We start from the raw sequence: 17,417 nt of genomic DNA, 5'->3' as shown, positions 1-17,417 counted from the left end.
TATATCCACATTCTTGTATCAGTGCTCCCTTAATAGAAATATTTTTGGTTGTACACTAAAAAGCCTTTGACGATGCAACCATACATTTTTTGAGATTCACTTTCCCCATCTTCTGGCCAAATGTGTTTATTACAGCAAACTCAAAGTCGTTTAATTAGATGGAGGGGGACTTTATCAGTAATAATCATGTACGGTAATATGAGCATTTTTGTTATAAGTGAAAGTTTATTGAAACACGTTTGTAATCCTAGTTAGGATCAAATAATAACAAAAGACTTCATGTAAAGCTGGCACTGTCGGTCTGCAAGTGAACAGACCTCTTCAAATTCTTCCAATGGTCAGATTCTACATTTGCTTTTGTGGTAGTTAAGATGGTGGGGATGCATATGGATGGGTTTATGTAAAAATGGATATCATCACAAGTATCACAGTGGGGGAACCCATGTGTCATGTCTCAAAAAAGGGTTTACAAAAATGAATAGTGATTGGTACAAAATCAGTCGAGCTGCAATGAAAATGAGAAAAAAAGAGGTACTGTATCGGCAATCTTCATCTCTCACGCTAGCACGCACACACATGCACACCTGCAGACACTCGCATATACAAGCGGGCGCACACACACACATTCACTCTCACACAACTCACACACAGATAAAATGTAGCCATTTGTAAAATGTAAAATCGTGTTCACATCACCGTCTTGTGTCTGAAGTGCAGAAAATAAAATAAAGCGGGTGGGGAGAAGCTACACCGGAGATTATGTGAAGATGCATGTCGGAAACCACGCCCATCTTGGTCTAAATTGGAAAGAAGCACAAACCCAGAGTTGTTGCCCACCCATGCCCGTCCTAGCCCTAGCCTGCCCACCCCCCACTCAATTCAACAACAACACCCTCCCAGGTCGCCATCACAGAAGGAGTTGGAGGGGGAGACCTGTCTGTCGTGTTGTTATTTTTCATGTGGGTTGATGAGCAGTGGAGGAGGGGCCTTGTCCCTCATTTCTCAGCCGCAGGTGGGTCTTCAGGTGCTGGGGGAGAAGTCGGCTTTTACAAGGCTTGCGTCTTGAGCTCGATGGGCTCCCCGCGGGTGTCCTGCTGGGTCTCCCTCTCCGGGGGTCGACTGCCCTTCAACGTGGCCAGGCGCTCGGACAGACCCCTCATACGTGGGAACAGGATGAAATCGTACAGGAGGGCGCCCATGGCACCACCGATTATGGGTCCCACCCAGTAGACCTGCAACCAGGGTTATTATAGTTTGGGAATTTGAATTTTAGTTAATTTTGATTTCGTTTTGAGGTTTTTTTTTTTTTTGGTTAGTTTTAATTAAGTTTTCAGGGTGGTACTATTAGTTTGTATTATTATTTAGTTTTAGTTATTTAAAAAAATGCTTAGTTTTAGTTAAAATGTGTATTACTTTTGCGCAATATTTAAAAAAAAAAACATGGTAAAATTATAAAAGTATTGCATTTCTTACCTAATATTGGATTTTGGCTGAGTTAAATAAAAAAAAGCAGGCAAGCCGAGCCATTGGAGCCAAAAGTCAAGCATGAAAAATGGTTGCCTAGGAGCGACGTCATTTGAAGGTGATTTCCTATTGGCTGCTGCTAGGTGACGTCACTTCTGTGTGACACACTTTCGAACGTCATCATTCCGTTGATATCAAAATAAACCTACTTAAAATAACATAAAGGTACCAAAGACTAAAGCGAAAGACATTTTTGTGATAATTATAGTTAGTTTTTGTTAGTTTTGTAAACATAAAATGTAGTTCCAGTTAGCTTCCGTTTTTTAAAAAGCATTTTTGTTTGTATTTTATTTCATTAACAAAATTGTTTTTGAATTTTAATTTTAGATTTTTTTGTTATTTTTCATTAACTAAAATAACCTTGCGTGCAACAACACGCATTCGCAAGTATTAGGATGCACTTTGTGCCACAGTAATGACTGAAGCAGTGATGTTACCCAGTGGTTGACGAAGTTTCTGAACAGCACCGCCGGAGCGAAGGACCTGGCGGGGTTCATACCGGCACCCGTGTAGTACATCTGAAACACAAAAGCACTCCAGCTGTCACACTGGAACGAGCACCTCATCTCCAGGTTTGGGCGTGTCTCACCCCCATGAGATGTCCGATGGTGATGGAGAAGCCGATGGAGAGGGCGGCGGAACCCAGGCGACCGTTCCTCCTCTCATCGGTCACAGCGAAGATGCACACCACAAGCTGCAAGGTGAGGAACACCTCCACGGTGGTGGCCATCCCCAGACTGATGCCAGGTTGCAGCTGTGGAAACGGGGGAATTTTTTTTTCTTCTTTGAGCTATCTTCCCTTCAAACGTAGTAAATCTACTGAAACTGCCATGTTAGATTCAGTCAGAATTTAGGGCTAAGCGTCGGGGGTTAATCTTACCGTGTTCATTGCCAGGTTGCCCCTCATGTTGGCAGGCGTGACCCCGTACAGCACGGCAGCGCCGGCCACAGCGCCGAGGCACTGGGCGATGATGTAGAAAAATGCACGGAAAAGAGACAGCTGGGCCCCAACCAGGTAGGCGAAGGTAACGGCGGGGTTGATATGGCCGCCGCTGATGTGGCCGATGGACTGGATGAGGGTGGCGGCTGCCAACCCGAAGCACAAGGCCACATGGAGTATGTGATGGGGCCCGGTGGTCCAGCGCAGGGCGGCGCCCAGACCGAAAAATACGAAGAACATGGTCCCGAAGAACTCTGCGAAGACCGCCCGCCAAAAACTCATGGACCGGAACTCCCACATGGTCGCTCAGGAGACGACAACTCTTGGGCGGCAATCAACCAAAAGTTCAACTCTTTCAGTCCTCTGAAAGTCGGAATTGAGAAAATCCAGCGGCGGATCTTCACCAAGTCGTGTGAACTTGCTGTGCTCGTTTGCCACCTGCGTCCACCTGTTTCAAAGACATAAGTGTGTGGGAGTGCGGGCGAACAAATCTCAGCTGCGAACTCGAAAGATGCGTTGAGAGATGGACCGGTACAGTATCCGGCAAACCTTTAGCCTCTCTGACAGAGCGGAGAGGGCCAGACAGGGGCTTTATAATACACCCTCCGGGGGCCCCAGATGACGCCATAATCCCCCCCTGTAGGGTCGAGGGAGGGGTGGCGTTCACGGACATCCCAAATCAAACAAATGTAACCTTTCCGCGATGGAACGAGAACGAGCGCGAAAACTCTTTCTGAAGTCAGACACAACGCAAACGACCTGAGTGGAGAGCAGCTGCAGCCCTGAGGAGGAAGGTGTCTTCCTCATGTCATCTGTTGACATATCATAACTGTGACAATCAGGGGAGACACGCACGCAACACGTTGAGGCCTCAAACGGAAGAGCCCAAAGCTAACAGCGGTGAAGTGACCCATAGAGCGAAAAGCTTGACCCTGTGAAAACATTGTGCGAAGCACGCGTGTGGGCAAGACACAAACTCAAGGCCAAGTCTTGCATTTGCCTGCTTCAAAACGGAACGTCAAACATATTAAATGCAGGTGATAAGTGAACTCTGTTTGGGGACTCTGAAGAACAACACGAGGAACGTGTTTGGAAGTCAAGAAAAAGGGTCACGCTTGTTGTAGAACAGTCGACAGTTATTCGCCAAATGGTGACTAGCAGAGCCGTGAAGGTTCTACGGGCGAGTCAGAGGTGCAGTGGGGATGCGGAGGGTGCACGCCGGGGTTACTGAGCAGTCCAGAGCCCTCTTTCTGCTGGAGGGCGGCGGGAGGGGAGAGTGAATGCAGATCGCTGAGCTTGCCATTACGTGTTGGAAAGAAGACACACAATGTAAAATGCTGGCAGCGATGCAGCGGTTACGGCTTTTGTGCACATTGTGTGGGTGTGTAGATTAGTTTACTGTAGATCAAACTTGTTTTGTGGGCGCGACTCATCGGGACCTGACCCTGCCTATACAAGCAGCAGCAACATCTCAAAATGCTCATGACAAATGAAATATGCATATACATTGGCAGAACCCTAACATGTCCTTTTAGACAACAGGAATTACAGGTGCATGAGTGGTTTGCAAATCATGCCTCACTCTTGTGAGGTTTCACCAGCGTTGTAAGCCATTTGAAGAGTCTAAATCAGGGATGTCAAACTCATATTAGCTCAGGGGATGCATGGAGGAAAATATGTTACCAAGTGGGCCTGGGCCCGGTTGTTCAATTCTCAGTTATTTTAACCACCGCTTAACCGCTAACCACCGGTTAAATTCTTAACCCGCCGTTAACTCATTCACTCCCAGCAATTTTCACAGAAGCAATCCCGTTCGCTCCCGGCTGTTTTACTGGATTTTGACTGATTTTGCAAGGCCCACAGAATATTGTGTTCTATTGCTATAAAAGCATGAAACCTATCAAAAGAATGATTAAAGTCTCTTCTTTCATCAGGGAAAAAAAAGTATGTTTCTATCTGTTTCAATTTTTCAGCAATTAGCATTAGAAGAGAGCTAAATTTAATCAGTTTTCACAAATCTATTTAAAATTGTATGTAATTTAGCTTTTTTTTCTACATGGCCCTGGTTGATCTCCTAAGCTCTGCTGCCACCTGCTGGCCGTTTGTGTAATAACTACCATTTCTGCAACCGTTCTTTGCAGTTGAGAGGCTGCATCAAAGCCTTCTGTATGCTCTAGCATAAAAAAAACGTATAAATAAGTCTTTGGGACACTTAGAACATCAAAAAAAACAAAAAACACAAAACGTATTTATACGTTATTGGGAGTAAGTGAGTTAACTTACCGGCCGTTAAATATTGTTCAAACATGGTTAGTCACGCTGTTTAATGGCACAGTCAAAGTTAACCGTGCCGTTTATGTCACTGGTTAGCACCACAATTCCTCTTTTTGTTTAATTCCGGCTCGGTGAAAGAAAGTGGAATGGATACTTTCCAAACGACCCCTAGCACTCGCCGGGGAAAAAATGAAGCAGGAAGTTTTCTGAAAACGTTATTCAATCAATGGTTGAAGCAATTTAGGAGTTTTTGTTTTTGTAAATAAAACTTGGTTTGATTTAAATTTAATGATAATTTGTTCATATCAAACCAATTTTTTAATGTATTCAATTCATACTCCTCCTCCTGAACAGTAGACAGTTGTGTCATCAGCAAACAAGACACTTTTGAATATTTTTGAGACACAAGAGATATCATTTATGTACAGTATAAATAATTTAGGGCCTAGCACAAACCCTTGGGGAACTCCATGAGTAATTTTCAAGTGTTTTGATTGTATATTATTAAACTGCAAACACTGATATCTATTATCCAAATAACTTTTCATCCATTTATAAGTTAAACCTCTTATACCATATAGTTTAGATCCATAAGAATCCCAACAGTAAATGTTTTATTATCCATATTAGTAGATATTGCTTCTACGAGTTCCATGACTGCCATTGGGTGGTCCTTTCTCTAAACCCATATTGATTTTCACTTAAGATCTTATGTTTCTCAATAAAAATGTCCAGTCTGTGTGAAAATAATTTTTCTAGAATTTTTGAGGACTGTGGCAACAAGTGATCCACGGTGATGGTGTATAAAATCAAAATTAGAACAACTCTAAATACTTCAACTAAATTTGTTGCCGTTCACTATATGTTAGCGCTTATTTGTATAAATATTTTGATATGAACACGAGCTAGTTAGTAGTTTGGTTGTATCAGTGTCAGATTACAAGTTGATGATGTACATGCATTGATATCAACATTACATATACAAGTATATGGGTACATTACATACATGTTTATTATTAGGAAAAACTGACAAACAACAATACATGATGTGTAAGACAATGCAAAAATCACAGCACATATTAATCTAGATAATTTCACAGATAATAATACTGTATAGCCAATTCTCACTCAAATGATGTAAAACGGTAACCAGATGTGTAAAAAGTAACTATGTTTAATGTTAAACTCAAGTTTAATGTTAGTTTAATGTTTTTGGCCCTCAAAGCGTTTTACATTTTTGACTACTGTTCACCATTTTACTTTTCTCCAGGGTGAAGAACGAAATTCACGAGCAATGTGTAGTCGAAAAATATCAATTAATATGCAGGACACATTTTCATGGAAATTCACAAGCAATACACTGACTGGAAAGCAGATTTGAATGTTTGTCCCGTCGCAGGCCCCTTCTCAAGGTTTCTTGTTTTTTTTTTTTTTTTTTCCCCCTTGCCCTTTTGTGGTTTGATCAGGGGATGTCGTTTGTGCAATTTGTCAACTGTGGGCATGTGAAACCCTTTGAGACTTTTGCGTGATTAAGGGCTATATAAATAAACTTGACTTGACTTGACTTGACGCAGGCAGTGTGTGTGAACATTCGTGGAGCTTTGTAAAATTGCTCATAAAATCTACATCCATCCATCCATCCATTTTCTTGACCGCCTATTCCTCACAAGGGTCGCGGGGGGTGCTGGCGCCTATCTCAGCTGGCTCTGGGCAGTAGGCGGTGGACACCCTGGACTGGTTGCCAGCCAATCGCAGGATAAAATCTACATGTGTTTGAATATGTTATAGGGATTTTGAGACATTTTATTTTGCAACATGAAGCCTATTTCAAATTGTGTTTCCCTAAAACACCAGACACATGTTCACAACACCCTCTACATCCGGCTCACATGCCCCAACACGCAAAACACGTTTCCAGTAACAAAGTGGATTGCCCCTGAATGTGTCCCCACCAATGTAGTCATTAATGCGCTAAAAGGTCTGTTTGATTGTGAACAAAAGCGACAAACACTCATAGGCAGCATCATTGAAGCTTTTTAGCATTTCAAAGCCTTCCTGGCCGCAGGATGCAACACAACAACCAGCGTGGGCTTGTTTGCGGGAGGGTTTTTGATGAGCCTGCATTGTGTGGCCTCATCATTTGCAACGGTGAAAATAACAGTAGAAATTATAACAATGTTGTTTGTCTTCGCAAACATGAGGCATCACATTCAGCCGTTCGACTCTGTCACGCTTATTTGCGAGTTCCCGCTTGGCGCCCTCAGTTGTTGTCTTGTTTGTGGGCCTGTTTGGCTCTGGCAGCGTTCTGAGTAACCGTGGACAGGGATGAGCCCGTCATGCTGGTCGTCTCCACAATCTCAATATCTTTGCACGTCAGACATGCCACCAGCTTCTGGCGGGAGGCGCTCTGCGCAAAGAAGAACTCGTGCGACACGCCGGCCAGTACTGCCCCAATCACCGGCCCGATCCAGTACACCTGCAGGTGGACCCAAGTGGAGGCCAGAAACTTTATTAGCTATTAACCATACATGAAAAATTACAATTCTCTATTTATTTTCATTGACCATGCAGGAGAGTTTAATATATGTTTTACTGTCATTCATTACATGAGCTCGTGGCACAATATGATAACACATTCGGTCTCGGAGTCCTCACCCAATGGTTTTCCCAAAATCCAGTGATGATTGCCGGACCCAAAGAGCGAGCAGGGTTCATACTGGCACCAGAGAAGCGAGCCTGCGCAGGGAACAACACGTCAGGCTGTCAAATTGTGCCTCATCCATCCATTTCCTACAGCTCTTGTTCACATAGTGTAGGTGAGCTGGAGTCTATTTCAGCTGAGTCTGAACTGGTTGCCAGCAAATTGCAAGGGAGAAATATACAAACAAGTACCGTGGAAAACATACATATAATTTCTAGAATGTATTTGCTAGTGCTAAATCATGTTGGTGCGGAAGAAAGTTGCAACATGGGAAATGGAGGCGCTTATGTATTTTGACAAGTGTACTTATTTCCCCATTAACTGATTCACTGCCTTTGACAAGTATACTTGTCAATTGTATTTTTTAGAGCGGGGCTAAATGGGGGAGAATCTGGTTATGCTCCATTGTAAATGTCAAACTTGGAAACAACTTTACTGATACCCAACCACTAGGAGATGACATCATTGCCCCATTTTATACGAAATAAACAGTTTCAGAGTCCATGGGAGAAATGGCTGTATTTTGGCAAACCTACATTTTTCTACTGTCAATTATAAAAGACTGCGATTGGTTGGCAACCAGTCCAGGGTGTCCCCCGCCTACTGCCCAGGGCCAGCTGAGATGGGCGCCAGCAGCCCCCGCGACCCTTGTGAGGAATAAGCGGTCAAGAGAATGGATGGATGGATGGAATTATAAAAGAACGGGACAGGGCAAAAAGTAGGGATTCTATTCTATCATTTGGTAGATTCGGTTTATATATGATTTATTGAACGTAATATCGTGTGGGTATTGAAAATTTTGAAATTTTCTAAAATGAATGGCAGTGAATTAGTAGTTAAAAACCCTGACGTATAGGATCTGACACGTGCATTGCACGGACAATCCATTAGAGGGCAGTATCACTCGGCCGATGGCTTTTCCAGCGACCTTGCAAGATCGCTCCAATTGAGAAATGAGAAACACTGTGACACCTATACGTATTAATAGTGGTAAATATTCTTTCTGATCTTTGGAAGTACTAATATGTTTCATGTTTCCGTCCATCCATTTTCTTAACCGCTTACTCCTCACAAGGGTTGCGGGGGTGTTGGAGCCTATGCCAGCCAGCTTCGGGCAGTAGGCGGGGTACACCCTGAACTGGTTGCCAGCCAATTGTAGTCTTTCATATGTTTATTATTATCATTATTATTATTATTATTATTATTATTATTATTATTATATTTTTGACAGTTATAAATGTACAAAAAGCCCTGTGACCAGATGTATCAAATATGACACAAATCAAAAGTCCTATATGCAATTTGATATTCAAAAGGACTAATAAATATTCTATCTACATAGAATCAGAATTTTCTCTTATATATTTCATGGTTCAGGTAATTGTTTTTGACAGTATATAACACATTTATTCAACCTATTCCCAAACACGCACACAAAAAAAAACAAAAAAAAAAGATCAAAACAGCAACAAGCTGCTCCTCACCCCTATCATCACGCCAGCAGTGTGTGCCAGTCCAATAGCCAGATTTCCTGGTTCGGGGCTTTCCCTTCGTCGCTGGGCCTCCACTGCGAAAACAGTGAAAACCAACTGGAAGGTGCATAAGACCTCAATGCCGAGGGCCTGCGCTGCGTACAACTCAATGGGCACCTGAAGGGCAATGGAGCACGGAGGGAGGAAGAGGAGCAGTGTTAGTGGGGCTCTGAGATCCGCAGACTTTTATCAATGAGTGGAACCCAAAGTAAACATGGTGAAGCTGCATTTAGCTGTTATGCTGCACACAAATGGAACAAGCTGCCAATAGAAATGAAGTAACCACCACTTTTAAATCAAAGTTAAAATTGGTAAACCCATACCTTTCATTCGGGTGTTCTAAACATTTTAAATCACTTTTTTTTTTTTTATGATTATTTTAGAAAACTACTTTTCTACTACTTTTGATAGTGCAGGTTGACTGTAGGATGAACTCCATGTATGATGTTTTCTGAGAGCAAACCTTGTTGACAAAGTAGTCTGCAGTGCTTTTGAGGGGCAAAGCCAAGTAGAGGGCCCCGGCCCCCAATGAAGCCCCCAAACACTGGGCGGCAACATAAACGAGAGCCCTTAGGACATCCAGCCTCCGTGTGGCAAGGAGGGACAAAGTGACTGCAGGGTTGACCTGAACAGAAAGCATACAAACACTTTTACATTCATGAGTTCAAATGAATTTTAACTGTAGACTAGACTTAGTGCAATTTCGGGGGAAATTGCGTGGGAATGCTGAATGCTAAGATTTGAATGCATGTGGAATGCTTATGAATTCAATTGAGAGATCAATTATGAAATCATGATCTCCTGGTTATTGGGCAACGCACTTTACCAACTGTGCCACCGAGCAGTATCAGACACCTATTAATGATGATGTTATATGTATGGAAGTGGGCGTGAAAAGTGATACTTAAAAAAAAAGTTCAATGTCTGTCCCATTGAAAATGAATGGAAAAAAGTTGATTTTTAACGGTAAATTGTGCGAATACTGTAAGTAATGTGGCATCAGACGATATATACCCCAGGAGGTGTCAATTTTTTGCAACTAGTTGAAATTTGAACAGTTGTAAATTGGAAGTATTATGTGGGAGTTGTTACGTTGCAAAAGAAAAAGTGTGGAGAATAAAAATCACAACATATGCATTCCCACAATGAGAAAAAAATCAGCAACAACAAACAAAAAAACAAAAAAAACAAAAAATCTTTTTTTTTTTTTTTGGTCAAATGTGATACCTGTGCTCCACTTATTTCCCCAAAACAGTGTCCCAGTACGACAATCACCGCACCGACTGCCACTGCCGGGTACAAGGATCCCCCCGGGGTCTCCCCAGGGCCCGGAACGGAAGCACCCAGCACGGCGCTCACCAGCACCAGCGTGCCGATCAGCTCCGCCGTCACAGCTCGCCAGAACTGACGGCTACGAAGCTCCTCGGGAACAGGACACAAAAGCGGTGTTTGTGAAAAAAAAATGACCTTTGACAGATCAAGGATGCACGTGGGGGCAATCGGAGCATCTGTTGTTTGTTTGTTCAGTGTTTTGGTTTGCAAAGGGGTGGAGCATTTCCAGGAATTGTTCATATGAAGTTAAGGAGGTGGATTTTTGAAATATATATATTTTTTTTAAAAATGGGGAATTGAGGGGAATTTAATGGAAAGAGATCAAAGTATGAATTGGGGATGGACAAGTACCGATACCAGTATCGGTATTAGGCCGACACTCGACCTTATTTCAAGGTATCGGTGTTTGTGGTGGCTGTGTTATGAAGAGGAGCTAGAAATTAGAAATTAGTGATTAGAAAATTAGCATTAATTTCATGCAATTTTAAGGAAAATGCAATACTGACATATATAGATCTTTAAAGTTATCTGTCATAGCTTTTTTTTTGGGGGGGGGGGGGGGGGATTTTATGTATCAAAAAGTAGTGTTGTTCCGATACTGTTTTTTGGCCCCCGATACCGATACCGATACCCAGCTTTGCAGTATCGGTCGATACCAACCCGATACTTAAGTTGTTGTTTTTTTTCCTCAACATGCAAAAGCTGTCCTGCTATTGGTTCAGAACATTCAATGGCCAATAGGATATCTTAGATCGACATGCAGTGAACACGTCTGATATCAGTGAATGTCGTGCACCAGCAAGACACAAGATGCTGCATCCAATATCCTATATTAGCGTCGGAATTAATGGTATCGTTACGGTTACTTGTGAATACTCACCGATACCACTGTTTTAATGCAGTATCTCCACCTCTGCCGATACCAGTATCGGTATCGGAACAACACTAATCAAAAGTACTAGTTGTATTTAGGGATGTAACGATAACAGCAATATCGTGATATCGCGATATTAAAACTGCTATAATATATCGGCGTCGTCACGATATTAAAAGCAGCACATTTGTTTAAAAAAAAACAAAAAAGTCAGGATGATTTCCATTTGTGCAGTTCTAGTACCCTCTGGTGGCTATTTTTTTTAAGTGCAGTTTAATTTTTACAAGGCATGTTTTGGCCCTTATATGATTCAAATGTGAGCTAATGGTCAGATGAAGGGGACACGGAATATGCTTGTGAAGCGAGTGCATTGCTGTAATGTACAAAAGTACAATATATATATATATTTTTTAATGAGCTCAATTTTTTTTACAATATTGTGACCATTTTGTATCACCAACCTCCCCACTATATTGTGATAGCTATCGTATCGTGATCTTCATATCATGATAGTATCGTATCGTGATGTTTAGATATCGTTACATCCCTAGTTGAGCACACATACTGGTATCGGTCATAACATAAGAATAAATGTCTCTCCTTGCCCATGTGCCAACACCTTAATTGATACTTTTTTCCCCACTTCACTTAATTGGTGGCTTATCTAAAGTTTGCATGAAATCTTGTTGCATATCGGAAAGAAAAGCTAAAATAGAGTTACGTTCCCTTTTAGGAGCCAACCTTCAGTTTGTAAATATCTGCTTTATTCCCATTTACGTCCACAACTTGATATTCATTCCCATGAAAAAAGTTCCCAACTTTGAACACACCAGAATTTTCAACCCTTCTTGTAATTTAGCCATTCCGCTCAGAAATCAATTCCAAATGAAAAGAACATTATTCCAAATAAGCACGTTTTCCGCATACAAATCACATTTCATCAGCAAGACAATGAGAGAAGATGCTCACCTCATGCCACATCATTTCACATTCGCACCCACCCGCTGTCGCCCCGGCTGCAGTCAGGAGGCGTCTGCGTCCGTCTGTCTGTTCGGGGTCGCGGTTCCATCCCTCGTGAGAGTCTCTGAGAGGTCCTCTGATGAGCGCAGCCTCCTCCCACACTCCCCCCCCCCCCCCCCCCCCCCCCCCCGCCCTCACCTCTCTCCTTATCATAAGCCTCATGCAGTCTGGAAAGTGTGGACGTGCGCTTTAGTCATCATGGCCCTTTCAAGGTGTGTGAGTGTGTGCAGCGCAACGCGTTGGTGACCTTGAGCAATTTGGTACGTCTTCAAGGAGCTTTTCACATGTCTGCAAGGTGATTGCGGCCACTTGAGCGGCTTGTGCATAATGTGCTTGAATCCAAAAGGATGAACTACTGGAAGACAAACTTTTGAGAGTAAACCATTCCAAGCTGACCGCCCTCAGGCCATGTTGCGCGCTTTTGGCCACTTCAAATATGACAAGGAAGATTTGGGACATTAAATGTTAAAGTAGTCGTAATCCTATCCACCTTACACAGTTTTGATTTTTGATACATTTTTTTATATGAGATTGAGTGTTACAGAACGTCCAGCATTTAAAAATTAGCTAATAACATTTTGGATGAATGGTTAGCACCAGATCTGGGCAAAGTTCAGAATTTCAGAATTCAATGGAAGAATTTCAATTTGAATCGACGCCACCCTACAGGATGTTGACTTGAACGTGAATGACAGGAAGTGGAATTGAATTCAATGCAATTGAGAGAAACTCAATGTCATCACATCAGTGAGAATGAGACAGTATCAATAATGTGCTTCAAACAAAATGTCCAAAATGTTTGGGCAGCCATTTTCAAGAGTTGCGTTTTGAAGTATCCTTTTCATTCCAAACCCTCCCTAGTGGACTTTGCATGTTGGCCACTCCCACATTCCAAAAACATGATTGAAAGGTTCACTGAAAACTTTACAGCTACCCTAAGTATCAAAGTGCCCAAAAATATCTTTACAGTAGCCTTTCGATTTGACCGTTTATGACTCAAACATCTTCTAATTAGCCGATTAAGACCTAAGATGTTCACAATGGTCACAATAGTTTTCAGATTCGCGTTCAAATTTCCCACACTCTGTCTGCGGATATGATGTCATGTGCGTAATTTGCATGTGAGACGTGAGTGTTATTTTTCCCGGCCACACATGCCAGTAGCGATTCGAAATTCAATTTTCTGCATTGGGCAGCTTTAAAAGTGAATATGTGATGTGAGTTAGCTGGGGTCAGCGTCAGCTAAGCTGTGGCCCCAAAAAGAATAAGCCACAGATCTAAGAAGAGGAATATATATATATATATATATATATATATATATATATATATATATAAAAGAAAAAGAAAAAAAAAGCAACAATCTATACACGTTTTTTTTTTTGATTGTTGCTTTTTTTTTTTTCTTTATATATATATATATATTTATTTTTTTTTATTAGAGGAAATGCATGCAATAATACGGAAGCGTATTGCATTCACTTGAAAAAACAAAACAAAACTCGAAAGCATTCCGAAAAAACAGAAAAAAAATTATCAAAAAAAACAAAGCCACCCCCCCCCCCCCCCCGCGAAAAAAAATAGTCAGAAAAACAAGTTGTTGTTTTTTTTTCCCAAGTGAATTCAACGCGCTTCCGTACTACAATCACCTGAACACACATTTTCTATTAATTGTCACGCAGGCAGACACGGCGCTCCGCATACGCTTATCACGCACTGCGCGTAGGGCACCAACTGCCTAAGGGGGCACCAAAAAACAAATCAAGCCCGTAAAAATAATAGTATTAGTAATTATAATATCAGTGTCTAATATTTAAAATAAAAGCTTGTAATGCATGTTAATAAATACAAATAATCACGTAGCATTATTTACTCGACGAGCGGTATCACTGGTCAACGTTGGTGCCCCCCCTCACCTAGTAGTTTGTTCCTATTAGGGAAAGGGGGAGGGCTGCGGGGTGCACTTTTGCTCCAACGAAGCAAACTACTAGGGAAAGGGGGAGGGGGGTGGGGTGCACTTTATGCTTCAATCGCAAATTTAGCAGAAGTTTATTCTTGGATATCTGGACATGTCATCAAAAAGGCATCAAGAATTGGGGGCGAAAAAGAGGAAAAGAAAAAACAATGAGATGATGCACTTGCAGGTATGACAATTTGTTTATTTTGGGGCTCCAGGTGGAGGGGTGGAACCGTCACTTGCCTTTGGTGCCGGTTGGCGTGGGTTCGATCCTCTGCCTGGGAGACCCATGTGTGGCTTACATGAAGTAAGCTTGTGTGAGTGAGTGATTACAAAAAAAAAAAAAATGTTTATTTTGTAGCAGCTACGTTTACATGACCACAGTTAGCAAAAAACAAAAACACTCCAAACCGCCGCAGTGGAATGGTTGTGACCAGCACGTTCATTATACGGTATGTTAAATGGAATGTGACGAGACAATATTGTTTCATATGGAACGGCCAAGAGCGGCATGTACTGGTAAAAGTGTAATTTGAAAATAATAATAATAATCATGTTAAGGCTAAGTAGATTTCCTCATTTCATATTCATAGTTTTAACATTATGTCCAGAATTTTTACATAGTGCCCTATCAGTCCTTCTCTAAAAAGGTAGATTCTTAAAATTTTCATGTACCTGTGTTTTAAATATAGGCCTGCACAATACCATAATCCTAATCAATTTAGAAAATGTTTGTACCATGGTTGGTTCAAAACCATATTTCATTGTAGAATCCCTGAATATTGTCTTGTATTTCTGAATACAGGATCAATGCTTCAATATGTTCAAGGAGCATTTCATACCCTAACATAAATGCGGAAATTGCACAAAAGCTGTCATATGATGACCTGATAGCCGATTTTGCAGCCCAGAAATGGAGACATGTGCCTCTGTAGGGCCTCTACTAACTTGCTTGCACTTTGTTTATTTCCAGATGTTTATTTGTTAATAGTAGTGGCATTGAGTTTGATTTTAATTCATTTAGCTTTATTTATTTGAGTATTTGGTGTCATTGTTAGTTTTAGAAAGACTTATTATTTCTCACTTATTTTTGTGAACGTTTTTAAAACTTCAATATTGACTATTGACACTTAGAAGTAGGGCTGGGTATCGATTCAGATTTCCAGAATCGATTTAATTCGATTCACAAGGGCCAGATTCAATTCATGATTCACAACGATTTTTGATTCAGTTGAGGAATTCATGCAGCACATATTTTAGACAGTCAAAAGTACCAATGCTTCAAAGAGTAGAAACTTCTTGCTATAATTTAATGCATTAGTAAGAATATGAATATTTACATTAGGAATTGAATCCATTGCAGTTACATTAATCTGTTTCATTTAACATGGCACACAAAACCACAAAACATTTATGCTTAGGGCACCAAAATGGCTAGCGCCGGCCCTGCACGCAGAGCATGTGGACATGGACATAACACATTATGTAAGAGCAATAAATAAATAAATGTCTGTTCTGACCCACAACCCAAATTTGATGCCCCTTCACAGCATCATTTTAACAAATTAGCCCTACTTGTTGTTCTGATCTCCATGGAGACCCTTTCATGACGCTGTTGCCATGGTGCCTATTGTGCCGCCGCATCTGGGCAGGCTTTTTTATTTTTTTTCATCATTAATATCAAACAAACGTACAACTTGTTTGAGTTGAAAGGACTCGTGCGTTCTGCGTTCCAGCAACAAACGGAGACCTCACTTAAACGCCGTTATAATCTCATAACGTATGTGGAGGACCCTCTACACATCACGGGGTGTTTCGATTTGGACCTTCCGGGTGTCAGGCCCTCACAATCTGGTAGACAGGGTCCAGAATGAACTGGTTCGAGGTGGGGAAAGGGGGTGGCCCATTATGAGGTGGATTAGCCCCTTCGTATCATGGCAACTGTTGAACTATTATCCCCCCTTTTGTGGGACTAAATCCAAATGCGTGGAGCGGGCGCGGCAGTGAGGGGCGGATGGTGGGGGGAGTGGGGGCATACTGGAACCCGCTGGCGTGGGGAGTTTTCTACCCCCTCCGCCCAGAGTGCTGACACTGACACGATTTTGCCCGCACACAAAAGTGCCAACTCGGGGATTTGAGGGAGTGATATAGAAAGGGATATTTTATTGTATTGTTCATTTTTGGCCATTTGTTTGTTTGTATATGTGCCTGTGAAGGAAGAGCATCACGGTGAGAGGTCGACCCACTTGAGCGCAGAGCAGCTGGCAGTGATTGCAACCCCTCCCGAGGAACATGTGCTTCAGACAGGAGTCGCCGTGGAAAGTGCAAACACTTCACCACATCTACATCACTGTTGCTTTAAGACTGTACATTTTGGAGCAAATAGAGGTTTTGGAAAAGTACAAAGGAAAAATAGCCTTCCATTTATCCCTAACACATCTATCAGCGGCACTGTAACTAACACAATACACTATCTATACTCAAAACAACATTTAATATAAGGTCAAGTTCAGTGTTGCATTTTTCTATTGCTCTCTTTTTTTTAAATAAAAAAAAACAAACATTTGGTCTTACCTTTATATTTAATGTTGCGAAAACTCTTGAGTTGATGTGAATTTATTGGAGCCAAACCAATATCTCAAGATCTCAAGAAGAGATCACCGGCGACTCCTGCTTCAAGATGGCGGCACGGTATGTACGAGGTAGGTTTGAAGTCGGATTTATCCAACCAACTCGGAGTGTCCCATTCCGCCCTGAAAGCATTCGAGGCAAATTGTAAACAACAAAGATGGCTGATTCCAATAAATTATTTGTTCTGGCTAATGCAGTTACTCCAAATCAAGTTGTGTCACGTGACGTAAACATATGTGTGTAGTGATTAGAACATAATTCACCCACGGAACGTTGGGACGAAGGGGGAGTTTGTTGGGATGAAAGGATAAAAGAACAAAATGTTGGTAGGTCTGTGAGCCTCGCGCAGAGTGAGTTGTTGTTGCTGTTAAACGATGAGAAGCTGATATCAATAAACCGCCGGTCTTTGGCTCCGGACTTCAACACTCCGCCTCCGACTCCCGTCACTACTCGCTACATGTCTTATATTTACATTTGCCTCAAACGCGTTTTGGGTTGGAACTGGCACAATCAGAGTGGGACAAATCCATTTTCCTATTTTCCTGGAATGCAGCATTTTTTTTCCTCGGTGAAATGACGCTTCCCACTCATTGAAACGTATTGGGCTTTCGATCGTAATTTGATTTCTGGGGATT

General features: G+C 41.8%; 2 protein-coding genes and 1 long non-coding RNA gene across 4 annotated transcripts; all 3 read right to left on the bottom strand.

Moving 5' to 3' along the window:
* Positions 1-199: 199 nt before the first annotated feature.
* LOC144013601 (lens fiber major intrinsic protein-like) lies at positions 200-3,023 on the bottom strand. Its single transcript, XM_077512671.1, has 4 exons — positions 2,405-3,023; positions 2,114-2,278; positions 1,962-2,042; positions 200-1,232 (listed from the first exon to the last, which is right to left on the bottom strand). The coding sequence occupies exons 1-4, from the start codon at positions 2,762-2,764 to the stop codon at positions 1,047-1,049; spliced, it is 792 nt and encodes a 263-aa protein (XP_077368797.1). The 5' UTR covers positions 2,765-3,023; the 3' UTR covers positions 200-1,046.
* A 2,703-nt stretch (positions 3,024-5,726) lies between these two features.
* On the bottom strand, positions 5,727-12,265 carry LOC144013599 (aquaporin-4). Of its 2 annotated transcripts, none has more exons than XM_077512669.1 (6): positions 12,147-12,265; positions 10,199-10,393; positions 9,435-9,596; positions 8,924-9,088; positions 7,394-7,474; positions 5,727-7,214 (listed from the first exon to the last, which is right to left on the bottom strand). In XM_077512669.1, exons 1-6 carry the CDS (start codon positions 12,159-12,161, stop codon positions 6,999-7,001), a joined length of 834 nt encoding a protein of 277 aa, XP_077368795.1. In that variant the 5' UTR covers positions 12,162-12,265; the 3' UTR covers positions 5,727-6,998. The 2 variants fall into 2 exon arrangements, with proteins under 2 accessions (XP_077368795.1, XP_077368796.1); XM_077512670.1 differs by having other exon boundaries at positions 10,199-10,390; positions 12,147-12,258.
* Positions 12,266-12,358: 93 nt separating this feature from the next.
* On the bottom strand, positions 12,359-17,177 carry LOC144013603 (uncharacterized). Its single transcript, XR_013282288.1, has 3 exons — positions 17,050-17,177; positions 16,726-16,904; positions 12,359-12,552 (listed from the first exon to the last, which is right to left on the bottom strand). It is a non-coding gene; the product is annotated as an uncharacterized LOC144013603 (long non-coding RNA).
* Positions 17,178-17,417: the final 240 nt, after the last annotated feature.

This window comes from Festucalex cinctus, chromosome 2 (assembly GCF_051991245.1).
Source record: "Festucalex cinctus isolate MCC-2025b chromosome 2, RoL_Fcin_1.0, whole genome shotgun sequence".
Taxonomy (NCBI): domain Eukaryota; kingdom Metazoa; phylum Chordata; class Actinopteri; order Syngnathiformes; family Syngnathidae; genus Festucalex; species Festucalex cinctus.
The sequence above is the reverse complement of the archived record's forward strand: the minus strand, read 5'-3'. Positions and strand labels throughout refer to the sequence as shown.